The sequence below is a fragment of the Lutra lutra genome, chromosome 1 (genome assembly GCF_902655055.1).
Source record: "Lutra lutra chromosome 1, mLutLut1.2, whole genome shotgun sequence".
Taxonomy (NCBI): domain Eukaryota; kingdom Metazoa; phylum Chordata; class Mammalia; order Carnivora; family Mustelidae; genus Lutra; species Lutra lutra.
Genome location: NC_062278.1, coordinates 207012990 through 207040529, shown reverse-complemented (window position 1 = coordinate 207040529; position 27540 = coordinate 207012990). Strand labels below are relative to the sequence as shown.

The following is a 27540-nucleotide window of genomic DNA, read 5'->3' as shown; positions in this document are numbered from 1 at the left end:
TTTCTGGCAGCTGCTGTCATTACACCAACACAGCAAGGACAGAGCATCCGCCAAGTCCCGCCGGACCCAGGAGAGGCCCAGACCAAGGTACAAGGTAAGGAGTCAGGAAGTCCTCTGTCTGGAGAGGAGGGTGAGCCTGGCCTCAGGGACTTAGTTCTGTCCCTGCTTCTGAACTGAGCAACTCAGGGGCCTGCCTGTGTTGCTGCTTTTGTTAAGAGTTAACTGGACAGTTAGGGAGTCAGGACCAAGGTCCCCAACAAGAAAGCAGAAAAGCCAGGACAGGGGCACCTGGGTGGCTCAGCGGGTTAAAGCCTATGCCTTTGGCTCAGGTCATGATCCCAGGGTCCTGGGATCGAGCCCCACATTGGGCTCTCTGCTCCGTGGAGAGCCTGCTTCCTTCTCTCTCTCTGCCTGCCTCTCTGTCTACTTGTGATCTCTCTCTGTCAAATAAATAAATAAAATCTTTAAAAAAAAAAAAAAAGCCAGGACAGCTCAGACAAAAACCACGCTAGAATTCTGTTTTACAGCATAAATGAAACCATGCTAACATCCTGTCCAGCAGCCTCTGTGGGCATGACTTCTGCTAAACTTCCTGAAACTGTTCTCAACTGGCCATCGGCTGAGGGGATGGAAAGAGCACTCGGAGCATGAGGACCAGGGACCCCTGTCCTAGCTGTGAGGTTCTGGAACAAGTCAGTCCACCCTTGCAGACCCCTCTAACTCCCCAACAGTCAGCGAGATGGGGTTGCCCCTCCACGACCCCCCACTGCTGGCAGCAGATAGTCTGCCTTCTGCAGGGAAGGAAAGGTGGCCAGCCTGGACTTTGCTTTATGCCCAGAGGAGAAGCAAGCCTTCCCCTTGGCTTCTGGTCCCCTGCCTCCACCTGGAAGCTTGGGGAAGGAAGCCCCACATCCACACCCTCCCTTGTGGGTCTCAGGAGAACTCGATGTTTCAGATGGCCTTTGGGGTAGGAGTGTTAGTTCGAAAAGGCATCGAGAGGACAGGAAGGCAGGAGAACACATTCATATCACCATCTTCCCAGGATCCAGTGCTTTGGATTCTTCAGGACAAACCAACTAACCTCCCCTCTTCACCACCCAGCTGCCTTTCCCAGACTACAAGGCGGAACTGGCCTTCTCATTATTCTTTGGGACAGGGGAAGCCCAGGTATCTGTTCATACATGGTCTGCTCCCATCCTCCCCACCCCAGTCCTTGCCGTGAACAGGAAATAAACACCAATTATATACATTCCTAACACCCTCTCTCCTCCCCAAATATTTTAAGTTAGAACCTCACAGACTATGTGAAGTGTTTGGGGCTTTTTTTTTTTCTTTTTTTTCTTTTTTTTTTTTCATTTATTTGTTCTCAGGGTGAGGGCTTTCTTTCCATGCCTACTACATTTTTTTCCTACTTCCTTCATTTTTTTTTACTTATAAAATTAATTTGCACCTGCCCCAAACCATTTGCAGTTTATAGTAATGTTTGAGGCAGACATGAGCCATGGTGTTGAGAGGCTTCCAGAAGTTGCACAGCCTTTCTCCTGGAGAACTGGGGTTTGTGGGCTCTTTTCACCCATTCCCCAGCCATGTTGCTGCAGCAAAGCCCAAGGATGGGCGTCAAAATAGGACCAGTGGTTCCCCTGAGTTGATGCTCAGCTTGTTCCTTCATTGCGGGGAGTCTGCAATTCTGATTGACCCCCATGAGGCTGCATCTCCCTGAGCCCCAGCCCAGCCAGGGGCTCCAGATGGCTGGTGTAAGATCCAGATGGAAATGCCTTTTCGCCCCATCTTACCATGGGGGGCCCTGGACAAGTGCAGAGAGAGACCCGGGTTCTGGGGTTCTGTGAAGCTGAGCACTCCCTCCAGGGTGAACTCTATGAGCTTTAAACACATCCTCCCTACACTGGGACTCTCCCAGCACATCTAACCACCCTCACCTTGCACACGGGATGAAGCAGCCAGGAATTTTTAACCGGTTACCTTTCGCTGGGCGTCCCGTCACTTGCTAGCTCTTTACCATCTCTGGAAATTTTACCTTCATGCCTGCATATGGGTACACTTGTTTGATTGTTTTGGTAGGATTGTAAAATTTTGATACAAAGTACCAAAGTACCTTAAACATGAATTTTTTGAGTTATAAAAGCAGGCCCTCTCAGAGGTTTGCAGTGAGAAGGTAAGTTCTTAGAGCCTTTGTCAGGACAACTGGGCTGGCTTGCCTCCAATTTAAGTGGGCTGCCCTTTGATCTTATCCCATTGAAAGAACTCCATGTGGGGGCGCCTGGGTGGCTCAGTGGGTTAAGCCTCTGCCTTCAGCTCGGGTCATGGTCTCGGGAGCCTGGGATCGGGCCCCGCATCGGGCTCTCTGCTCAGCGGGGAGCCTGCTTCCCCTTCTCTCTCTGCCTGCCTCTCTGCCTACTTGTGATCTCTCTCTCTGTCAAATAAATGAATAAAATCTTAAAAAAAAAAAAAAAAAAAGAACTCCATGTGTGCATAAAGATATGCAGGTAAGGTGACATAATTCATAAGAGCAAAAGTCTGGAAACAATCTACATGCTTACAAAGAAGGGAACAATTAAAGTATAGTATACCCTATGGGCATGTTCTTTTTTTTTTTTTTAAGATTTTATCACAAGCAGGCAGAGAGGCAGACAGAGGGAGAGGAGGAAGCAGGCTCCCTGCTGAGCAGAGAGCCCGATGCGGGGGCTCGATCCCAGGATCCTGGGATCATGACCTGAGCTAAAGGCAGAGGCTTTAACCCACCGAGCCACCCAGTCGCCCCCTATGGGCATGTTCTGCACCTGTTACAAGGAGAGCAAAAAGCTGTGTATACAAACGTGCAAAGATCTTAAAGGTAAAGCACACACATATAACATTTCATTTATATATAAAAAGCCACACATCTTACATCTACATATAAGTTTTACATTCACCAAGAAAGATGACAAGGAGACACCCCTCTCTCGGGAGAGGCGTTTTGTCAGATCCCCTTGGGGAGGGTCATTTCCTACCCACAACATAGCATAATGGTCGAGAGCTTGGCCTTTAGGCCCCCCGTGCCCACTGCGTGACCTCATGCAAATCACTTACCCTCTCTGTGTGCCGGAGCACTGATGGGAAGCCTGGATGTGAGTTATGCACATAGAAGGAAAATGGTACTTGGCCTCGAATGCATGCTCTGTGTCATTGTCACTGTGCCCTTTGCAGATTTAAGGAAGCTGTGCCCTCTCTTCGGAAAGAAATGCACATACAAATGTCCACACAAGGCCTTCACAGATCCCCTGAAGCCTGTCCTTAACCCTGGGTTGAGAACTCTCCCTGGAAAAACCACTGTGTATTCAAGCTGGACATGACCTTGAAACGCTTGGCTTCACGGGAGAACAGGAGTTTCCAAGGCCACGAGATCTGATAGAGGCACAGGCAGGCTTTAACTCTGGACTCTCCCACCTGTCTGTCCAGTCCTCACCCCCACCAGGCCGCGACACAGAACTGGATCATCCCCTAACCCCATGGGAAGCCTCAACTGACAGGAGAGGGTCAGGCACCGTAATGCACAGCCCATAGGCTATTGGCCGGGGTCCCGACCCAACAGTGGGGGCCCTTCCGTCCTATGCTGAACAGCATGTTGGGTGCCATAGTCCCCGCAGACCACCAGCCGTCCTGCAGACCCAGGGCGTCAGGGCACCGGGCCCTGCACCTGAGTTCTCACTCACTCCCCTGTCTCCCAGAGGACAGAGGACGAGTTGGAAGGAGTCCCCTCCTGCTGTCACTTCAGCCCTCCCCTCTTCCACAAAGCCAGCCTCAGGACTGGGCCAGAGAGCTGCCCTTCCCGAGCTGTATCCTTGAAACAGTAAGGACGTGCCTGGCCAGCCGTGACTGGGCTCAGCAGCCTTGTTCTTAGTGTCTGTAAAGACCCCAAAAAGTCCTTGCTTAAAATAACCTTCCCCACGGCTCTGCCGGAGAATCTTCCCCGTTCTCATTTTTCTTCGGAGAACAACCGGGAAGGCCGGTGAAAATGCAGATATAATCCAGGGCCGATCGCTAACTGGCAGCCCCTCCCCATCAAGCAGGAACAGCTTATCCGAAGGTAATGGAACATGGATCAGATTCATAAGGAGTAGAAAAGGTCAGGCCAGGGAGACGCAAGCTAGGGCCCTGTCACTTTCGCAACTCTTATCTGTTGCAAAACACTATTTTAAATGAGGTCCATGAGGGGCGCCTGGGTGGCTCAGTGGGCTAAGCCTCTGCCTTCAGCTCAGGTCATGGTCTCAGGGTTCTGGGATCAAGCCCCGCATCGGGCTCTTTGCTCAGCTGGGAGCCCTCTTCCCTCTATCTCTCTGCCTGCCTCTCTGCCTACTTGAGATCTCTCTCTGTGTGTCAAATAAATAAATAAAATCTTAAAATCAAAAAATAAATGAGATCCTTGAAGGTAAACCCCCCCCCCCACTCTGGGGGACAGGATTCCAATTCCCTAGAGACTCGTGCATCACAAAATGTCTAGTGCTCCTGGGCATAGGAAGGTTCTCAGAGGGAGGCTTCTGTTGGTTTGCAGAGGACCTGTCTCAGAGAAGCTCCAGTTCCCAGCTCCATATCGGTGGGATCCAAGGTGGGCAGGGGTCTTAGGAACCAGAGCCTGTGGGTCAGCAACTCTGTCTGGCAAGCGCTGTCCTGCCTTCACCCCGGCTGCGCTGCCCTGGGGGACCTGCTCACCTACACACCTCCTCCTTCACTTATCCACCTCATTCAGTGGGATCATCTGCATCTGGGGACCTCCCATGCTCAACTTCTGTCTCTTATCGTATTTATTGCATTTCTTATCACTTTTCCTTACTCTCGTTGATAACTCATTAGAGCAGATCATGTAGGTGAAAGCACTTTGTAAACTAAATAGGGTCCTACGAAATCAGAATTCAATTTTGAGCTCCCCACGATCACAATCAGGACTCGGGCCTCGGGACTGGTGACTTCTCCATCAGTCCCAGAAGAACCTGGAAGAAAGGAGTCAGGGGAGGGAATTGCAGAAAGAAGATGGGGAAGATGAAGGATACTCTACACCTTCCTAGTCATCCCCCACGGTCCTGGTGAAGAGATCAGAGAGGGCAGAGTAAGGGACAACACAGCCTGTGTTCACGACTAATACAGCCTCCAGACTTCCCTGGGTTTGGCCTGGCCACGCACAGACCTCTTTGCAGGTGGTGACCACATTTTACCAATGAACAAAAGGAAGGAAGGAAGAAGGAAGGAAGGTCAGTCTTCAAGCAGCGGCATCCTCCAGGGATAACAGGCTACAATATTTGCTGTCAGGCCTGTCTTCACAATGTCACGTGGGAAGGTCCTTATACCTCTGTTGCCCACCTCCTAACCATCTCTGCTTAGTGGTATGGCCTTTGGTCTGCGCACTCATCAGGGTTTCTTGTTTCCCGTTCAGTCCCTGGCCACATCGTAACCACATGGGACCTGCTTCACGTTGCACAGCGAATGGAGCTGAGCTCCAGGAATCCTATGGAATAAGCGGGACTCCAGAACCCACCGTCTGAGACTCCAAGCCCTCACTGCCTATCGCTCCAGCCCCAACAGCCCCATCCTGCTTGATCATGTATTTGGTCATCTGTTGTTGTTTTTTAAGATTTTATTTATTTATTTGGCAGAGAGAGAGGGAACACAAGCAGGGGGAGTGGGAGAGGGAGAAGCAGGCTTCCCGCTGAGCAGGGAGCCCAGTGCAGGACTTGATCCCAGGATGCTGGGATCATGACCTCAACTGAAGGCAGACGCTTAACTACTGAGCCACACAGGAGCTCCAAGTCATCTGTTTTTTAACTGACCACATGGGAGAAAAGAAGAGGAAGAAGAAAAGAAGACCACATTGGCCATACTCTTCCGCCCTACTAAAATGAAAACCGGGGGGCACGTGGGTGGCTCAGTGGGTTAAGCCTCTGCCTTCAGCTCAGGTCATGATCTCAGGGTCCTGGGATTGAGCCCCGCCTCAGGCTCTCTGCTCAGCAGGGAGCCTGCTTCCCCCTCTCCCTCTGCCTCTCTGCCTACTTGCGATCATTGTCTCTGTCAAATAAATAAATAACATCTTTAAAAAATAAATAAATAAAATAAAATAAAATGAAAACCAGGGATGTTGACATGTCTTAGTCAAATGCGGCTCAAATCATGCAATGTTAATCACGTATTATGTGGATATTTACAACTTGGGATTTTATGTGCCTAATATATGGGACAATTTCAACCAGATACAAATGTACCAGCTTCAAGAGCACTAGCCTGCTGTGAGGTCACACGGACATAACTCTCCCATCATAGATGTGGGGCCCTGCGTTTACCACCCAGCCTCTCGGCCTCTGTTTCCATGTCTATAAGACAGCATGGCAGCCTCATGTGAGGCCGTCTGTGAAGAACCACAACAGAAGGCAAAACGCTCTGCAGTATAACACTCATAATATTAGTTTCATCTTCCTCTTCCTCCCTCGTACAAAATCAGTCTCCTATGTGCACCTTGAAACATCCTATCTTTTTACCTATTTGACACTCCCCTGGCTATGAAGTGCTGGGGTGACTAGCATGTCATGGGTAAATCACCATGAGCTCTTGGAGGGAATGGTGGTCCCTGGGGAACCCAAGGAAGAAAGACAATCACACAAAACCAAATAGCAAGTGAGGCATTCTACAAAACACAGGACTATCATCTTAAAAAAATGTCAGGGTCATGAGAGACCAAAAACAAAAACAAAGAAACAAAAGGTTGAGGAAATGTCCTAGATTGACAGAGACTCAAGAGACATGACAAGGGAATACAGTGGGTGATTTGAGACTGGATCCCATGGTGGGGGTGGGGGGCGGGGGGAAGCTGCTACAAATTGCATTGAGAAAATTTGAAAACCATTTGTATATTAGATAATAATTTTTAAATTTCCTAATTTTGGCCACTCGCTGGTGATTATGTAAGTGCCTTTGTTCTTGGGAAGGACTCATGAAAATACGAAGTAATTAGAAGTAAAAGGGCATCATGCTTGCAACTTACTTTCTGATAGTTCAGAAAGGAGATGATAGTAAGGTAGAGAGATGATGATGAAAGATAGAGAGATGATAGATAGATGATAGAGAGATGTGTGATATGCTATAGCAAATGTAGCGAAATTAACATTTGGTCAATCTTGGTGAAGCATAGGGGAGACCTCTGTGCTATTCTATTAAGCCTGAGATTATTGCAAAACAAAAAAGTTTTAGAAAGAAAGCAAGACATGACACGTGAAAAAGAAGATACTAAGTAAAATATAAGTAAGTAAAATATATGCAAATTTAAATTTTTTTTAAAGATTTTATTTATTTATTTGACAGAGAGATCACAAGCAGGCAGAGAGGCAGGCAGAGAGAGAGGAGGAAGCAGGCTCCCCGCTGAGCAGAGAGCCCGATGTGGGGCTCGATCCCAGGACTCCGAGATCATGACCTGAGCCGAAGGCAGCGGCCCAACCCACTGAGCCACCCAGGCGCCCCGCAAATTTAAATTTTAAAATTTATTGAATTCTTTGGGCAAAATTTTAAAAAAATAGAAGCATGCTGAATTGGGAAAATAATTGTACCCTGTTGTCGCCAGTCCCCTTCTATGCTGTGAGCTTTCTTAAAAACAACTTCAAATATTTCTTAGCCTATAATATGAATAATACTGGTATTAGAGCAGAAAGGACCTGGCCTTAAATAGCGCTCTTTCTTTCCCACATGATCATACACCCTAAAACATAAGAAAAAAACGTCAACAACAGGTCAGCAGGTCCAAGTGAGTGACATTGGTTCCAAATGCACACGTGGCCAGAATCAGCCTTCCCCCTTGCTCGCCAAAGACAAGTTTCTTTCTGTCTCTGAAGTCATCTCACACTTCCCAGAGAAAGTCTGTATGTGGCATGGATCCTGGGCACACCCTTATTGTCATAAGATGCCTGCTTTCACTTGAATGAGGAATCTGATTGGGAAGGATCCCCGCTAGGAGGAGTTCTTCCCATTAAATAAGTTACAAACACAGAACGAAAGCTTGGAAATTCAGAAGGTTGTCAATTCATAGTTCGGTTGAATTGGGAAAATCACAAATGTCTGTTCTTTGAAGTAAGCAAAGTATGGACACTTCCACATTCCACGCTAGGGGATTAAATCAGTTTTCAGATTGCTGTGAGCCCAGCGGTAGTGACAGCAACACTCAGACCCTTACTAAGTTTTCTTCTGAAAGGACATGCTAATGGCTTCAATAAAGTTTGAGGGAACCCAGATAACCAGAAAGGCTTTGCCAGCATTCATCAGTGAAAAACAAAACAAAACAAAACAAAATCCTTCAAAGGGCACCTGGGTGGCTCAGTTGTTAAGCGCCTGCCTTTGGCTCAGGTCATGATCCCAGGGTCCTGGGATCCAGCCCCATATCTTCCTGCTCAGTGGGGAGCCTGCTTCTCCCTCTCCCTCTACTGCTCTGCCTACTTGTGCTCTCTCGATCTTTCTGTCAAATAAATAAATAAAATCTTCTTTGAAAAAATCCTTCAAGATAATCTTTCCACTGTGGATTTTTTTTTTTTTTTTTTTTTTTGGCGGAGGGGCAAGAGGACATTTAAAAACGTGCAGTACAAATATTTCACTAGCTTTGTTATCCTATCCTCTCCGCCTGCATATTACTCTTACCAGCAGAAACACACAAAAAGTAAAATGGGGCCTTTTATCTTTTAAATGTTGCTCTTGGTGACATTGTGATGACATGGTGCTTTGAAGGGTAGCTTCCTGGTCTCCCTCCTTCTCTCTCCCCAACCAGGCATCCACGGGTGGAGAGAAAGTCTTCCTGAAATAGCTCTCAGATTCAACGTCAGCGAGCCCACCTGCCTTCACTTTGTGAAGATCCACAGCAAAGGGCTGAGTTTTGATACCGTGACTCGGGTTACTGAGTTATAAGCGTGCTTCTTAGTGACCTATCGGAGTTGGATAATGACCTGACCCTGTTCTCAGGCAGGGACCATTACAGATGTTTCACGCAAGGACACCACTTGAGATGGCGTGAAGGTCCTTTTCAACTGAGAAGCCGGTCCGGTGTGGTGCCCTTTTACCCGGAGGCAGTCACCAGTGGCCAGCTCCTGCTCTCCCTGGGTGGGAACCAAACAGACCGTAATAGGTCGTCACCAAGCTCCATCAGCAGATTAGCAGCTCTGAAGGACAACATGCCTCTCTAAAGTCATCCTGTAAAGCCACCTCTGAATGTGACTTGTCACACCATCCCAGGTTCTTTGACCCTCTGCAGGGTGGGGGGCGACTTTGCCTGATGCCCGGCAGCTCTGAGCTCCTGGATAATCCAGAACATGTTCTGAACCCTCACTCTGCTTCCAGCCAAGTCATGGTCCCTGCAGGGCCTGCCAGAACAGAAGCTCGCCTGCCCTGGGGTGGGTAGGGGGAGCAGGGGAGTAGGGCTATTTTCCACCAGGAAGAAGGCCACCGTGTCCCTGGAATGAGACCTCCGTGACTCTGCTGCTAATCTGGAGTATGTAACCTTGAAAGGTTGAGTCCTTTCTGTAACTTCTCCTCTCTGCATATAAAGGGTTGGGATCCAGAGGTTTGGGATTAGGCCGTAGCCTCTGTAACCCCCAGAGCTGCAATACTCGCCCTCCTTCTACCTGCTCGGGACCACAGCAGATTCATCTCCAAGGTACAGGGTGTTGAACTTGAGTGTGCCTGGGATGGATGTTTTATCTTGCCCTGGCTGGGCCGAGTGAAATGGACATAGTCTTTGTAAGAGCCTGTCTTTTTCAGTCCCTGGGATGCATCTTTCCCTCCGAGCCCCCCTACTTCGCATCTGCTTGGGAATGACTTAGAAATCTTAGTGAGGCTTCTCCATATCTGATATATGTATATTTAAACGATGTCTTCAAAATGAGCTAACCTCCGTAAGAAAGCCAGAAATCGGTGCCAGGGTTCACTTAACATGACTCTGATATGATGAAATACTAGAAAGAAAAACAGTGCCTGTTGAGGAAAAGATGCACAACCCCCAGAATTGATACCTTCCGGTAATGTTTAAACAGAGCTGCTTAACCACCTTGAAGGCTTCTCAGAGGGCTGATGTTCAAGAGCCAGGACTCCATCCGGGGCTTTGGGATTCTAGAGCAGAGCTTCTTTTTTTTTTTTTTTTTAATTTTTTTTTTTTTAAGATTTTATTTATTTATTTGACAGACAGAGATTACAAGTAGGCAGAGAGGCAGGCAGAGAGAGAGGAGGAAGCAGGCTCCCTGCTGAGCAGAGAGCCCGCTGTGGGGCTCGATCCCAGGACTCTGAGATCATGACCTGAGCTGAAGGCAGAGGCTTTAACCCACTGAGCCACCCAGGCACCCCTAGAGCAGAGCTTCTTAAACTTTAATACGCATGTGAATCATCTAGGGATTAGGTTAAAATGCAGTTGTTTTTTGTTTGTTTGTTTGTTTGTTTGTTTGTTTTAAAGATTTTATTTATTTGATAGAGAGAGAGGTCACAAGTAGGCAGAGAGGCAGGCAGAGAGAGGGGGAAGCAGGCTCCCTGCTGAGCAGAAAGCCCGATGTGGGGCTTGATCCCAGGACCCTGAGATCATGACCTGAGCCGAAGGCAGAGGCTTTAACCCGCTGAGCCACCCAGGCGCCCCTAAAATGCAGTTTTTGATTCAGATTCTGTCTTGATAAATTCTATGCTTGCAATAATCTCTAGGTGATGCCCATGCTGGCTCATGGGACAACTGAGTATCAGGGCTCAGGGTTGTTTTGGGGACAGTAAATAATCTTTACTTTTTATTAAGATTTTATTTATTTATTTGGCAGAGAGAGAAAGGGAGGGAGGGAGAAAGGGAACACAAGCAGGGGGAGCGTGAGAGGGAGAAGCAGGCTCCCCGCTGAGCAGGAAGCCCCGTGCAGGGCTCTTGAGCCAAGGACCTTGGGATTGTGACCTGAGCTGAAGGCAGACGCTTAACAACTGAGCCACCCAGGTGCCCCAAATAATCTTTAAATAATCAATGACTGAATCTTATCCAATCAGCAAAAAGTCAAGGTATGTTTCACTAAAGACAATTCTGTCCTATTTTAAAATTTGTATTTTTACCTGAACATACAGCAAAAAAAGGGACTCTCACACGCATGCTGGGTTCTATGAAATTTATCAAAAGTACAGTTCTGTGTAGCTACTATCACAACCAGGACACAGAACAATTCCATCGGTTCCCTCGTGCTGAGCCTCTGTGGTTGTCCTCACTTTCTCCCACTAACCCCAGGCAACTATAGTTTTGACTCTCCAAGAATGTCCTATAAATGGAATCATAGAGAATGTATAGTCTGCTGAGATTGGCTCTTTTCCACTCAGCACGATGCCTTTGAGATTCATCCAAGTTACTGAATGTATCGATAGCTTGTTCCTTTTTATTGCCCCACAGAATTCCATTGTGTGGATGTCTGCCAGTTCTTACCTATCCATTCCCTGAAGGGCTATTACGCTGTTTCCGCTTTTTCACAGTTACAAATAGAACTGTGTACAGGTGCGCAGGTTTCTGCTGGAACACGAGTTGCCTTTTTCCAGGCAAAATATCTGGGAGTGGGATTGCTATGTATGTTTAACTTCGTAAGAAAGTGTCAAACTGGTTTCTGGGTTAATACCTGTATTCTGCATCTCCAGCAGCAGAGTATGAGCCTTCCAGTTGCTCCACACCTATCCTCTCCAGCACTTAATAAGGCCAGTGATTTTTTTTTTAAGATTTTTATTTATTTATTTGACAGACAGAGATCACAAGTAGGCAGAGAGAGAGAGAGAGAGAGAGAGGAGGAAGCAGGCTCCCTGCTGAGCAGAGAGCCCGATGTGGGGCTCGATCCTAGGACCCCAGGATCATGACCTGAGACGAAGGCAGAGGCTTAAGCCGCTGAGCACCCAGGCGCCCCAAGGCCAGTGATTTTTATCTGGGCCATTCTTACAGGGGTGTGGTGGTATCACTACCTGGTTTGAATTTGCATTTCCCTAGGGGTTAACGATGTTCAGATGTTCAACGTCTTTCAATGTCCTTAGCTGATATCTGCGCATCCTCTTTGATGCAGTGTCTGTTAAAGGGCGTTGCCCATCTTTCAATTGGTTGTTTGCTTTCATGTTGTTGAATTTCTAGAGTTCTTTACATATTCTGGATACAAACCCTTTGTCATCTCTGTGGTTTGTAAAAATGTTTTTTTCAGTTCGTATCTTCTGTTTCATTCCCTTCACAGTGTCTTTTGCAGAACAATTTATTTTTATTTTTTTATTTTTTACTTTGATGAAACCCAATTTGTCCATTTTTCTTCTACGGATTGTGCTTTTGATGTCATAACTGAAAACTCTGCCTGCTCCCAAGCCACAAAAAAAGTCTGTTTTCTGCTAAAAGTTTTACCAGTTTAGATTTTTGTGTTAGATATGTGATCTACTTCGAGTTAGTAAGTTTTGGGGTTCAGGTAGAGGTGGTTTCTTTGGGTTTTGACATTTTGGCGTCCTGTTTTTCCAAGGACTTTTGCCAGCCCCACATGATAGCTTTGTAGTAAGTCTTAAACAATCAGGTAACTGATTCAACTTCCACTTCAACTTCTTTTTCAAAACTGTACAGGTACTCTAGACCCATTGTGTGTTCACATACGTTTTAGAATCAGTTTGTCTTTAACTATGAAACATTCGGGTTTTAGAGTTGTGACAAATCTACACCTTACTTTTGAGAGAACTTGTGTCCCTGCCATGTTGTCTCCCAATCCATCAACATAGTACATCTCTCCCTTTACTGTGTTTTTCTTTTATTTCATTCCTCAGCATTTTGCAGGGTTTTTAAAAAAGATTTTATTTATTTATTTATTTGACAGACAGAGATCACAAGTAAGCAGATAGGCGGGCAGAGAGAGAGGAAGGGAAGCAGGCTCCCTGCTGAGCAGAGAGCCTGATGCTGGGGGGCGGGTGGGCTCCATCCCTGGATTCCAGGACCCTGGGATTGTGACCTGAGCCAAGGCAGAGGCTTTAACCCACTGAGCCACCCAGGCACCCCAGCATTTTGCAGTTTTTGGCAAACATATTTTGTATGTTGTGCTACGTAGGTACCTCAGTATTTCACTTGGGGGAGTTATCGTAAACGGTGTTGTGTTTTTAATCTCAGTTTCCAGTTGTTCATTGCTAACTTCCACTGATTTTTATGTATTGCTCTCACATCCTTCACCCTTGCTAGGAATTAGTTCTAGGAATTTTTTTCGTGATGTGCTTCAGGTGCTCTAGAAAGGAATCTGTCTTCTGCCATCATTGGGTGGAGAGATTTATAAATTACACTTAGATCTAGTTGGCTGGTGATGCTATTCAATTTTTTCTGGATCTGTGACAATTTTCTCTCTGCTAGTTCCCTGTCTGGGTCAAGTCCATGCATGTGCATCCCAGAGGCCAGCTTAGGCATTAGCAACTTATAGCTGTCTCATTCCCAAGGTCCGCCCCTTCCGTGGTATCTATCCCTGTTATTTCCAGTTCCCTGGACTCCCCTTTGCAGTCCTTTGGCCAGAAACCAGGGCTTTGGTTTCCTGGTCTGCTGAGTGCTTCTGGTGCTGCATTCACATCTGGGGTCAAGCGCAGGGGTACTGAGAGAAGGAAAGCAGTGGAGGGAGGAAGACCACAGCCCCTCCTTGTGGAGCAAGTTGTGCAGCCCTGGGGATTTTGTGTCTGTGCAACTGGGCTGCTGCGGCCATGGGGTCAATTCCATTGCCGAGCCTCCCTAAAGTCCGAACTTCCTAGAGACCAGAGACCGTAGAAAAAGGAAAAGCACGTGATTTCCCTTGTTCCCTGAACATTATGACTCTCCTTTCTCTCTTGAGTCAGGGGACATGGAGCTCTCTCTGACTGGGTGCCGCTTCTGGGTCCCCTACTGCTTTGGGTCTGAACTGGGGAGCCAGAGTAAAAATGGGAAACTCAGCACACCACACAGTGGTGATGGGAATTCTGATCTTCTCCAACCCACCCATGACTGTTTCCTTTTTTGGAGTCCTCAATCAGCCGCTGTGTGCCTGGGTCCAGTCTTTGCAGTTGCCTTCTTTGGAGAGACAGGGGGTGGAGTGTGCCATATGCTTCCTCCATTTATCTGGAACTGGAACCCTCTGTTCTATTTCAAGCCATGATCTCCATGAAGCTTTTTGGAATGTTGTGAAAAATCATCACAAAATGGCCACTCTTACGAGGTGTTGGATGTGCAAGACTGGTGGCACATGGGGTGGCACATGGTGGCACATGGGGTCAGCTGGTGTATAATGAGCCACTCCAGCTGAGAGTCAAGGAATGATCAGTCTAAGCCAAAATTCCTTAAAACAAACAAAAAAAACCCCTCACATTCCTCAACTTGGGTTTAATCCTCTGAGTAGCCTAAGAGCTGGAAAATTAGATGGTTTCCATGACATCAGGGCTCACAGGGGACAAGTGTGCCTCTGGTTTGTGGACTTAATAATGTTAGTTAGCCCTCTGTGCAGCACAGAAACCTCACAGATGGTCAAAATTCAGCCCTGTCTGTCTAAGTGACCTGCTGTGAACATGGTCTGTGCTGCCATGCTCTTTAAGCACTAATAGCTTTTGTGAAGTTGAGTTCCTCATTGTCACGGAGGTTATGGCTTTTCCCAGTTGGTGGCCATGGGCCGGAAGCTGTGCTATTGATTCTCTCGATGGGAGGACACTTAGTGGCTGGTGTTCTTGGTCAGAGAGATGGAGAGAACAGAACCATTTGTTTATCAAGGACAATCTCCTTGTTTCCAAAGGGTTTCCAACTATTGACATCTTCTTCGTCACGATTCTGCAAAGTAGAGTAATTGTCTTCATTTTAGAAGCCAGGGACCTGAAACAGCAGTGTTCACACCTGTTACCTGTGGAGGAATGGGCTAACCCACACCGAGGGACTGGCAGAGCCTCCTGAGGGCTTAGAACGAGGGGACTTGGATGACTCTCTCTCTAGCCCAAAGACAGAAGACAATTCTCTGCTTTTATGGAGATATCACTTATGTGAATAAAATTCACCAAATTTCCATGTATAGTTTAATTCGTTTGGCAAACCGTCTCTCGAAACAGGATATAAAACGTTTCCATGACCTTAGAAAGTCCCTGCACCCCTTTGCAGTCAGTCCCCTCCTCCGCCCCCACCCCAGGTCACCCCCTCTGCTTCTGCAGGCCTCAAATCAGAGTCCCCTGCAGTGTCTCTGCTTCCTTACCCCTGGGGGCACCCACCCACTCATCCTGCAGGTCCCTTCCCCTGAGACAGGTCAGGTGACTCCTCCTGTGCCCCACCCCCCATCCCAGCTCCTGTCACAGGTAGTGCTGTCTGATGAGTCCCCTCCGCTCACTCCCTGTTACACCTGAAGTCACCTGAAAGGAAGTCTGTATTAGCCTAATATCAGCCCTTGGGGATTGGGGGCTTAGAAGTCCCATATATCTTTTTTTTAAATTTTATTTATTTTAGGGGCTTCTGGAAGTCTCAGATGGTTAAGTGCCTGCCTTCGGCTCAGGTCATAATCTCAGCATCCTAGGATCAAGTCCTGCATCGGTCTCCCAGCTCAAGGAGGAGTCTGGCTCTTCCTCTCCCTCTGCCTCTCCCCCTGCTCATGCTGTCTCTCATACTGTCTGTCTCTCTTTCTGTCAAATAAATAAATAAAATCTTTAAATATTTTATTTATTTTAGAGAGAGAGAATGTGGGGGGAGGGGCAGAAGGAGAGAGAGAATCTCAGGCAGACTCCTCACTGAGCGCAGAGCTTGTTATAGGGCTCGATTTCACAACCCTGATATCATGACCTGTGCCAAAACCAAGAGTTGGCCCCTTAACCTACTGAACCATCCAGGCGCTCCTAGGAATCCCAGATATCTTTAACACTCCCTCTTTCCTCTGGTACTTCTGTGTTTTCCTAAAAGTTGTCATTAATTTTGTTTCCTTGATGCTACCCCACTGGGGACAGCAGCTGCTACCGGTTCTGGTCATACTGGGAACAATGACTGGAAGAGGTTGGTAAGAAGATGAGGTAATTTGTCGAACAGTAAAATGCACTTTTTCTTAGAGTAGATCTTGCTTGTTTTACCATGGTGCCACCTGCATTTTCCAGCAAAACAGTTGGTTAGGTTGTAAACAAACACGGGGGAGATGGGAGTGGAGACAGGCTCCAGTCTTCACCCCACTGGGAACTCTGCATCTCCGTGGGAAAACACACATCTTCCTTCTTCCACATGTGGGCACCTCCCAATGAATGGGAGTGGTGAGGCTCATTTCTGAGGTGTCAGAGGCGAACGGACAGAAGAAAGACACCACTCAGGGGCGCTTTGGGTGGCTCAGTCTGTTGGGCGTCCGATTCTCAGTCTCAGCTCAGGTCCTGATCTCATGGGTCATGGGATCAAGAGCCAAGTCAGGCTCCCTGCTCAGTGCAACATCTGCTTGAGATTTTCTCTCCCCCTCCCTCTGCTCCTCCCACTTGTGCTCTCTCTCTCTCTCTCTGAAATAAATAAATCTTAAAAAAAAAAAACAAAGAATGACACCAATCAGAAGGTTTTATCAAAAAGGAGAAGAAGAAGGAGAAGAAGAAGCAGCTTTTATCAAATTCTCCACTGAGTATGATGCTGTATAGGACACTGTCCAATCCTAAAATCTGAAAATCCTTGGCCTTGTCATCTAAGTGTTCCTAAATAGTGCCCAGCAGACCAGAGACAAAGCTTAATGAACCTCAGCCACAGACTCAAGAAGCCAAACATTCAATAATATGTACAAATAAGGAAAAGTGACACTTAATTTAGGGTTGGCAATTACAGTCTATTAGCTGTGGCTAGTGATGTCCCTGCGCCAGACCACAGTCTGAGAAGATCGAAGGGGCCGGGACTGGGTTCACCAGCATCCAGCAACAGAGCGTGATGCTTGACACACGTTTGCGTTAAGTATTTTCATGAACGTGATCTGATTTAATCTTCATAACAATCCCATTTCACAGATGACAAAACTGAGGTGCAGAACACACTAAAGAGAATCCCAGAGCTCTGGGCGACCCCAGCAGGGTGCCCAAGCTCCTCTCTCTTACCCTCCTGCTTGTCGTGACGTGACTCTGGGTCCCCAGAGTGAGTCAGGAGCTCGCCACCTTAAGCTGGCTGGCAGGTGTGTCTGCACAGCTGCTACAGGCAAGATGAGATTTCTTGAAACATCCCATTCCAGGAGCTGCCAGGACAGGATGACAGAAGAGCAGCAAACCAGGCACAGGGTGTGGCTTGGGGAAGGGAGACGCCCAGACAGACCCTGAGTCTCTGTAGCAAAGAGAGAGAGACAGAGAGAGAGCTGGAGAGGGGAGGGGGCTCTGAGGAGGGCTGGGAAGCCCAATGGGCTTTTGCAGCCGGTTTGGGAGGCCAGCCCTTCCCTGGGGCACAGGGTGGGTCCGCATCTGTAAGAGGGCTGTAGAGTACATTACATTCATGGCTGCCCATGGGCCCAATTTTTCCCAAACTCTTCTTTCCTCTGGCCAGCAGGGCCCAAGAGAAAGTGTTCTGATGCTCAACGGTGGAGGGGGAACAGGCTCCCTGCTGGGCACAGGCGGCTCACTCCCCTGTGATGCGCGCCTGGCCCTGGGCGCTGGGTCTGTGATTCTGCTCTTAGTGACTCTCCTGGCCTGGGGCCCCAGAAGCTCAGCCCAAAAGGGGCCTGGAGCAGATGGAGTGTGAGTGGTTTCCAAGGCTTGTTGCCCACATACCACCAACCGGCCTCCATGTGTTCATGCGCTTGGTGGGAGGCCTCCCTCGTTTTCAACAATTCTCTTCACCTGCCTCCTACATCCGGAGCTCTGGCACCCCCCCAGACCCAAACACAGCTAGGGAATCCAGGCGAGGGGTTGTAAAGTGCCCGACATTGGACACAGTCCATGTTCAGGCTCGGGGTTCTATTTTCCTAAATAAATGAAAAAAATCTTCAGAGTAAAATGAGCCTTCCAAATTTGGGGGGGGACAAAAAAATCTAAAGAGTATTTACCTCCCCAAAGTGACTCCCTCCTGAATGCCAGAAGCTTCAGGTAAAGTCAAAATGATCAGGATCAGAGAATTCTTTCCTTTGCCCTCCCCCACCCCTCTACCTCCCAACCCCCAGAGAAACTGCCCTACAGCATCCTGCCAGGTCCTCCAGGCCCAGTGGGTGGGCAAGGTGACAGGGGACAGCCCCTCCCACTTTCCCTACACAATTTTCCCTCAATGTCTGCAGCATTGCAAAGGGACCCCACCACTCCCAGGCCAGCCCTTCCGGAGAGAGATAATAAATACCCCCAGCAGAAGGGGGGATTTATTCAATTCAACAGATAATTATTGAACCCCGCGACACGCCCAAGACATTGAAATAAAACAGGAAAAATCCTCATTTCCAAAAAAATTCTGCTCTGCGCTGGGGGGCTGGCTGCCATCAATGAGCTCTCTCCAGTTTTGCCAGGAACATATGAGATCACTGAGCCCTTCCAGGAGGTAAGAAATCACTCACCCCTTCATGTGGAACAGTTGGGGGCAGGGGATGGAGCCTGGGCTCTGAGTGTGACAGCTGCCCCACTTACTGTCTGAATGACTTGAAAAAGTCAAACTAACTACCTCCGAGCCTCAGTTTTCTTACCTGCAAAATGGAAAACAGCGCCTATTTTGCAAGATGGCTGTGACAACCTCTATGCCTCTATGCCCAGTTCCTCACCACCTCATCTCTCTGCCTCTATGCCCAGCCCTCACCACCTCAGCTACCTTGGAACCAACACTGGACACAGACATAACTACTGCACAAGAGAACACAATCCAAGATGGCAGTTCTCACCTTGGCTACACGGGGAACTTTCAAAACCTGGATGCCCAGGCCACATGGCAGGGCTGCTATGAAGCCCGGGTGTCAGGTTTTCACAAAAGCTCCCTGAGAGATTCCAGTGGGCAGCCAAGGTCAACAGCCACTGATCCAGCAGGAAAGAGAAGTGGAATTATTTCAACTCTACAGAAAGTTGGGCGAGGTTATTATTACTCACTGTTAATTATAATATTATGCCCTGTACAATTTGAGGTTTACAAATGACATGTTATATTTATTCATAAATTTATACATTGCTAAATAGTTTCAAATTTATGATCAAATTTCATCTTCAGAGAAATTTTTCTAAAGATTTTATTGATTTATTTGAGAGTGAGTGAGAGAGAAAGAGCACCAGCCCATGGAATAGGCAGAGGGAGAGGGAGAAGCAGACTCCGCTGAGCAGGGAGCCCAATGCGGGGCTCGATCCCAGGACCCCAGGATCAAGACCTGAGCCCAAGGCAGATGTTTAACAGACTGAGCTGCCCATGCATCCCTTCAGAGAAATGTTAAAGCTGAGAAACTGAGGCCTGGAGAGTTTATCGACCAGCAGAAGGTGTCAAGTGAATGGACAAACAGGTCCAGAGTCAATATCTGACTTGAAACCCTCTCCATCCACCCTGTCCCAGCATCCCCATTGATCTCTACCTGGAGCTATGGTCTAGACCCATAGGCTGAGTGCCAGACTCTGGGTCCAGATGTCCCCTCAGTATCCCCCCCACCACCACACACACAATGTTAGCACCCAGGCAGTTCAAACTGCCCAGCACTGCTCAAGACCCCTCCCTTGTTTCCCATCTGTGCACAGGCATTCAAGTCTCAGGCACCCCTTCACCTGCATCTGGTGGGTGGACTTGGCCACGCCCAAGATGCCTCCTGAACCCGCCCACTTTCCATTAACCTGGCTTCCACTGCCTGGTCACTGCTTCTCCCTGGACATTTCCAATAGCCCGCTGCTCCTCCCCCTTCCCCCTTCGCCCTTCCAGTCCCTGCTTCTGGCCTGTCCGCTGGCCTCACTGAGGTCTGGGAGCTGGGCAGGGTTTCTTCGTGTAGAACGGCGAGCATTCTGGAGTATCTAACAGGTAGAGCCCCATACGAGAGCGCATGCACCCCAAATCTGCCTGCTCCCAGGGCGTCAGACACGGGGATCACTTTGTGTAACAAACCCCTTCCGCAAAGGGCTCAAGAAAACATTCAAACATAAGTGTGTGGCCTGTCTTCTGCATCGCGGAACCACAGACAGGTCCTGTAACTCCTCTCACGTCTCACCACTAACATGAGGACAGGAACGCCTACTCGCGGGGATGCTGAGATAATGAAACAGATCACGCACCCTATGCCTGGCGCGCATCACCTGCTGGTAGGACGCTGAGAAGGCCTATGCTTCTCAAATGGGAGAAAGGGAGGAGGAAGGAAGGTCAGAGGTATTTCCCGGGAGCGTGGGCATTCTCATCACTGTATCTTGGCAACAGGCGGTGAAACCGTGACGTCATCCCCCAGGTGAGGCTCGGCGGCTGGCCAGGGTTCCCCTTCCAATACGTGGCTAGGGCTGGGTCCACAGACTCTCTGCCCTCCCGAGTCTGCGGGAGCGTGTTCCACGGGGGTTCCACTGACATCTCCTTTTCCAGGGGATGAACAATCAGTACGTCCGCCGGGAGGTCTTCTGCGGGAACACCTGTCACGAGCTCAAGCGCTTCTGGGAGCGGGAGATTGGCAAGCAGACCTACTACCGGGAATACGAGGAGTATCGCCTGGGAAGAAGTGCCCTGAGAAAGTATGTGGCTCCTTTGTCTACTTTTTTTTTCAAATTAGTTTTTAAAAATAGACTTTATTTTGGGGGCGTCTGGGTGGCTCGGTCCATTAAGCATCGGCCTCTTGATGTCAGCTGAGGTCATGATCTCAGGGTCGTGGAATGGAGCCCCTGGTGGGAGTCTGCTTAAGATTCTCCCTCTCCCTCTGCCCCTACCCCCCATTCATGCACGTGGGTGCTCTCTCTCTAAAATAAATAAATAAAATCTTTTAAAAAATAAAAATAGACCTTACTTTTTAGGGCAGTTTTAGGTACACAGCAAAATTAAGTAGAAAGTAGAATTCACATAGATCCCACACCCGGCACACAACCTCCCCACCATCAATGTCCCCACCACAAAGGCATCACCACCTTTGTTTATTTTCTTTTTTAAGAACAAAACAGATTTCCCTGGAAGAATGCCAGACTGGCGTCTTAGAGGACATAATTATTTCTATTTTCCTTGCATATGTTCCTGCCACCACCTCTGGTTGTGGGCAGTAATTTTAACCATTCTTGTACGTTAACAAATGGACACTTCATGCATATCTTTGTAAATGGAAAAATCTCTCTTCTCTGTCCCCGTTTCTAGGGCACAAGGGTTGCACTAAATTTGGGGAACAGGTTAGCAGATGTGTCCATGAAAAGCAGCCAAGCAAAGGAGAGAGTGATCGATGCTTAGTCCTCGTTTGGGTGAAGACACAGGAGGCCCCGCAGGGTTCTCTGAGGGAGGCCCATGAGCTGTCACCCCTCTAATGCCCATCCCTGCGCTGGCCACATGCCAGTCTGCCCCCTGTAGAGCAGTAACGAACTTGGGCAAACCGGGGTTGCCGTGGCTGTGGGAACAGGGGCAGCCCACCACCCTCACACACTGCCTCCACTTCAGGGAGCCAGTGAGGGACCAGCTCTTCTGGGTCCTCTGTGCCCTCATGGAACGGCTCAGCTGCTGTCTGTTTGCAAAGGGCACAACCAGGGGTGGTGGGACAGCTATGTGCTGGCCTGACAGCGGGGCCATGACTCCACCCGAGCATGCTTGTTGGGCTGATGATATGCACCAGTTCGCACCACTGAAACTCACAGTTGCCTTCCAAACTCCCTCCTGAGCCCTAGACAGGAACCGGCCTCTTCCACACGTGGAGACCTGCTTGGCCATATTCCTGACCCCAGGCGAGGAGGAGAAGCAGGCTGTCCTAGCTGCCGGAGGGTCGTGTTAGGGAGTATCCTCCAGGGATTCTCTAAGAAACTGAGGTGGATGGACAGTTAGTCATTTCTGTGGTCCCTGATATCTCCCTTCCCCAGGCCAGGCCACTGAGCATGCCGCCTACGCTGCTCATAGGGGTGCATCCCCACCGTGCATAGCCTTGCGTCCCCCCCCCCCGCCCCCCGCCCCGGGGAACACGAAGAAGGTCTCAGGTGCAGGAGAGCTGTTTGAAGAAGATGCAGAAATTGAGGTGCATGCCGAGGGGAGAGCAAATCAGCTCCAAAACAAACCTCAGTTCGTTAAAAATATGAAAATATATGTGCACAGTGTTCCGTCCATGCACTTAACACAAGACTGCAGGAAATAAGATTTCTGCTTTTCCCCTTCCCATGTGAACCATGCACCCCCCTCCGGAGGGTCTCTGCTCTCACCCACTAATCCGCCTTGTCCCTCCACAAAATGGAAAAGACTGCCCCAGCTCATAGGTGGTTGCCAGGCAGGGACAGGAACACACGCCTGAGGTCTGTTCCTCTGCATCCTCAGTTCGGCCACTTAGTCCAGGATTAAAGGCAGCAGAGGCAGAATGCCAGGGTGACAGATTTTCCTGTGCCTTGGTTCTCCTTGTTAACTTTTACCACAGACACTAAGAGGAAAGGGCTATTGGAGAGTCCTTGCCCTCCATCAGACGGGAGCGGGCGGTCAATATTGTTGTTCAAGTGCTCCATGGCCTGACTGATGTCTTGCTTGTTCTCTAGACAACTGGAAAATGGTTATGGAAATCTTCAGCCTTAGTTGCAGATTTGTCTGTTTCTCCTTACAGCTCTGTCTCATTTCACTCCGTGTATTTTGAAGCTCTGTTTATTACAAACACTTAGGATTGTTATATTCTCTTGAAAAATTGACCCCCTTATTGCAAAAAAAAAAAAAACCTTCCTCTCTGGTAATGTCCTTGCCTTTGAAATCTACCTTGTCTGGCTTGACTATAACTACTTGGCTTTTTTTTTTTTTTTTTAAGATTTTATTTATTTATTTGTCAGAGAGAGAGAGGGAGAGAGAGCGAGCACAGGCAGACAGAATGGCAGGCAGAGGCAGAGGGAGAAGCAGGTTCCCTGACGAGCAAGGAGCCCAATGTGGGACTCGATCCCAGGACGCTGGGATCAGGACCTGAGCCGAAGGCAGCTGCTTAACCAACTGAGCCACCCAGGCGTCCCACTACTTGGCTTTCTTTGATTGGGATTAAGATGGAATCTATTTCCATCCTTTGCTACAGGATTTCTGTTCCCTTAGTGCCCACGGTTCTTAGTCATACCCCCTGGAAGAATTAAGTAGTAGATCAGACAAAGAGTGGTGGCAGCAAAGCAAAGTTTATTGAGCCATAGTATAAAGCTCCCGGAGAAGGAGGGGACCCAGGGGGGGTTGCCGTTTGGGCATTCAAATTACGGGGTTTTTTTTGTTTTTTTTTTTTTAGATTTTATTTATTTATTTGCCAGGGAGAGAGAGAAGCGAGAGTGAGCACAGGCAGACAGAATGGCAGCAGAGGCAGAGGGAGAAGCAGGCTCCCTGCCAAGCAAGGAGCCCGATGTGGGACTCGATCCCAGGACGCTGGGATCATGACCTGAGCCGAAAGCAGCTGCTTAACCAACTGAGCCACCCAGGCGTCCCCAAATCTACGGGATTAAAAAACTCTTGGAGGAGCTATCTTGAGCATCCTGAGTGTGGGTCCCCTGTGGACTGGCCACTAAGCTGTGCCAGTCAGGGCTTTGCTCATGTACCTGCCTACCTATGGGGTCATTGTTCTGTGTTGCAAGTCTTTGGGGCTGACATCTGGAGACGAACTGCCTCACCTTGCGATAGTGACCAATGTTGTTTTATTTCAGGATGTTTAGCAAGTGACTCCCACAGAGGCTGCTGGACAGGATGCTAGCGTGGTCTTGTCTGAGCTGTCCCAGCTTCTTTGCTTTCTTGCTGGGGACCCTGGACCCAACTCCCTAAGTGTCCAGTTAACTCCTAACACTTTTAATTTTAACCTATTGCTATCTTCATATCAAAAGTGATTTCCTGCAGGTGACATCTATTCAACATGGTTTTATTCGATTAACGATCCTGCTTTTTTTTTTTTAAAGAAGTATTTATTTAATTGATTATTTGACAAAGAGAGACACAGCGAAAGAGGGAACACAAGCAGGAGGAGTGGGAGAGGGAGAAGCCGGTTTCCTGCAGAGTTGGGAGCCCAATGTGGGGCTTGATCCCAGGACCCTGGGATCGTGACCTGAGCCAAAGGCAGATGCTTAATGACTGAGCCACCCGGCACTCCTGATGCTCCTGCATTTTAATCGAGTGGCTCACATCATTAACGCTAACTGGTGCCATTGGGTTTAAATCTGCCATCTTGTTGTTTGTTTCCTGTTCTCTCATCTGTTCTTCAGTCCTTTCCTTTTCTGCCTTCTTTGGGGTTAATTAAGTATTTGTCATGATTTCATGTCATCTCCTCTGTCGGCTTTGCCACAGTATCTCCTGGTGTTATTTTAGGGGTTGCTTTAGGGTTTCTGTCACAGTGTGCCTTCTAGTGCCACATGGTCCCCTGTAGGGCGCGAGAGGCTTCTAGCCACACAACCCCCCACTGCTCACCCCCTGGCCTTTGTGCAAAGGAGGGCTCTGCTTCCACATTTGTCATAAATCCCACACAGCATCATTAACAGGTTTGCTCTCAGACACCGATTACCTTTTAGGGAGAGTCAAGTTGTGAGGGAAAATGACTATATATACCCACACAGTCACCTTCTCAGGGGCCCTTCCCTCCATCCTTCAGATTCCGATTTCTACCTGGAGTCATTCTCCCCTCTGCTTGATGGATTTCCTTTAACTTGTCCTGTAGGGACAGGCTGCTGGTTTCAGTTTTTGTATGGCTGAGGACATCTTATTTCACCTCTTTTTTTTTTTTTTGAAAGATAGCTTGGCTGAGTAAACAATTCTAGATGCACAGAGGTTTCCCCCCCGCCCTGTACTTTGTGGTGTGTGTGTGTGTGTTTTTCCCTTCACTTTTAAGGAATCTCTACACCTAGCATGAGGCTCAAACCCCAACCCCCAGATCAAGAGTAAGTTGCGTGTTCTACCCCCTGAACCAGCCAGGCGCCCCTCTCCCTGTACTTGAAAGACATTGCACTCTCAAAGGAAAAGTTTGAAGGATTAAGACTAGACGAGGCTGGGCAGAAGTGAGAGCTAATGATATACCTGTAAAATATAAAATATGCATATATTTAAATTTCAAGTCCTCCGCATACCTTTTAAAACCTGAATACGCATGCACACGCGCGTGCGCGCGCACACACACACACACACACAGACACACACCCTCAGGACGGGGAAGGCATCCCCAGACCAAGCACCACGGACATGCATGGTTGCTCTGCTTGCTGTTTGGTTTCTATTTTCAGGCTCAGAGAGGAATGGAGGCAGAGACTGGAAGCAAAGCTGAGGTTGCGGAACAATCTAGATGAGACCGAAAAGCGGGCAAACATGGGCCGGGAGCTTCTTGCTTCGCGGACACAAGAGGATTCAAAGCACTGAGGTGGTTCTACCAGGAAAAGTCAGTGCAAGTGCCTGAGTCCCTGAGCTATGCCAGATGGATGTCACACTCCCCCCGACCTGTGACGGATCTACCGACTCACGCCCCCCACCCCGCCCCAGGCCCCAGGTGGGAATGATCAGCCAAGTCAGCCCGTTCCACATGGGCCCGGGATATTAGCCCAAGTATCCCTAAAGACGAGATTATTTCATACCAGAGCTCCATGCAGCATTCTTTATTTCCACATAATTAATTACCTCCTAATTTTAAAATCTACATATTTTAAATTCTAAGCACATGCCAGGGGTGACAGTGAGGGGGGACGGTTTGGGAGCTGATCTTCATGGTCGCACTTTAAACATTGCCCACCAGTATCTTTCCACATCTCTCCTAGAAACAGTTTCCCATGATCCTTTCTCTTATTTTCCTTTTATGAGAAGGGAAACGCACCCGTCTGCAGAAGTAGCTGTAAAAATAAGGTTTTGCCAAGAAACTGATCTAATGTTATTGCTCCTTCATGGGAGTTTAATTGGTTCCCTCAAAGCACGGTTGCTGGAACTGTTCGATTGGATCGGGATAATTTCAATAAAGCTTGGTTGTCTGGGAACCACGGATGTGCGCGCTCTGTGTTTCATGGCTTATTTTAAATCCCCACACGCTGGCACTGGCCAGCTCTCTGTCAGCTCAGCTCACATATATCTGGCCATCCCAGCAAAGTGTTTGCCATCTACGTCTAGACTTTGAAATGTCATGGTCACTCCCCAGCCTTCTCCCGGATCCCCAGTAGAGGACTGCTCTTTCCCAAAGCACGAACTGAAACTGGGCCTTGGCAACAGTTTCCAGCCAAGATAAGGGATCTGAGGACCATGTTGTAAAGTATCTGGAAGCTGTAGGCTGTACAAGCACAGACAGCAAAGCAGGGGCAATTCTGGATAGAGGCAAGTGTGGCCATCTCGTGCTCTAAGGGCCCCAGTGTGCAGGGCAATCCTTCCATCCACATCCCCAGGGAGCCCAGAAGGCTTCATCAAGGCAATGGGAGGTCCCCAGAAGACGAAAAGGGTTGGGAGAGCATTTCCCAGGTCCCATGCTCCCCTGGCCCAGCAAACAGGGCTCAGAGCCCTTCCTCCCACCCACGGTGTCTCATTCAATGTGGGATTCAAGTCAAATAATAAACTATGAAGGCCAGCTGGGCTCAGGCAAGAGCATTGTGATGGAAGAGGAATTCCTGCTGAGTAGGAGGAAGACAGGAATTAAACAGAGGGAGAAGTGAGGTCAAGGCTTGCAGGCAGGGGACTCTTGGAGGCATGGGCCTGCCATCATGAACTACGATGGGATCCAAGCACAGATGGAGATTCGTTCATTGGCCCATTTGCCGCACACCAGTCACGGTACTGGACAGCCAGAGGACAGCAGAGAAACCCAGAGCATTGGCTCTGGAGGCCACAGTCTGACAAAGATAGCAGGAAGTTCAAGGCCATTGACTGTAAGGGACTTTCCCACTGGGAACCGTGGCAGGCAAAGCTGCCCCACGATTCTAGTCTAGGGAGGGCTTCTTAAGAGCAGGCTAGTAAAGGAAACGTGACCCAGGTGAAGGTAAGGTTCAGGGCTGGTGGGTCCTGGTGGCTTTGGGGGAATACATTTAGCAACACAAGAGTGGGAGTGAGGATAAGGTGTGAGTCTGCAAAAATACCCCCCAGGGCCTCATTGGCGGGGAGACTTGGAGCTTCTCCCAAGGGCATGGAAAGCCACTGAAGGGTGTGGGCAGGGAGAGTCACAATGGCCTGGGTTCTGAAGGGTTACCCTACACCGAAAGGTAGGAGGAGAGAGGTGAGAAGGCCAGCCAGGAACCTCTGCAGATGCCTCCCAAGAGGCAAGACGGTCTACACACTAAGGCCTTGGTGCCCTGGCAGCAGGGACTGCTGAAGAAAGGGGGAAAGAAGCATGAGGGCCATTTTCTCATAGTACTGGGGGCTGGAAGTCCAAGATCAAAGCTCCAACATGTCAGTTCTGGTGAGGGCTCTTTCCTGCCTTGCAGACTGCTACCTTCTCAGTGTCCTCACAGGGCATGGGGTGGGAGGGGAATGCTCTCTGGGGCCTCTTCTTAGGACAGTGATCCCATCATGAGGGCCTCACCCTCTTGATCTTATCCAAATCTAATGAACTC

General features: G+C 48.7%; 1 protein-coding gene across 2 annotated transcripts; it reads left to right on the top strand.

Annotated features, from left to right (window-relative positions):
- On the top strand, positions 1-25971 carry FAM240A (family with sequence similarity 240 member A). 2 transcript variants are annotated; one of them, XM_047713898.1, is made up of 3 exons: positions 1-94; positions 20450-20595; positions 25246-25971. In XM_047713898.1, exons 2-3 carry the CDS (start codon positions 20453-20455, stop codon positions 25376-25378), a joined length of 276 nt encoding a protein of 91 aa, XP_047569854.1. In that variant the 5' UTR covers positions 1-94; positions 20450-20452; the 3' UTR covers positions 25379-25971. The 2 variants fall into 2 exon arrangements, with proteins under 2 accessions (XP_047569854.1, XP_047569766.1); XM_047713810.1 differs by lacking the exon at positions 1-94 and adding an exon at positions 9581-9670.
- The last annotated feature ends 1569 nt before the right edge of the window (positions 25972-27540 follow it).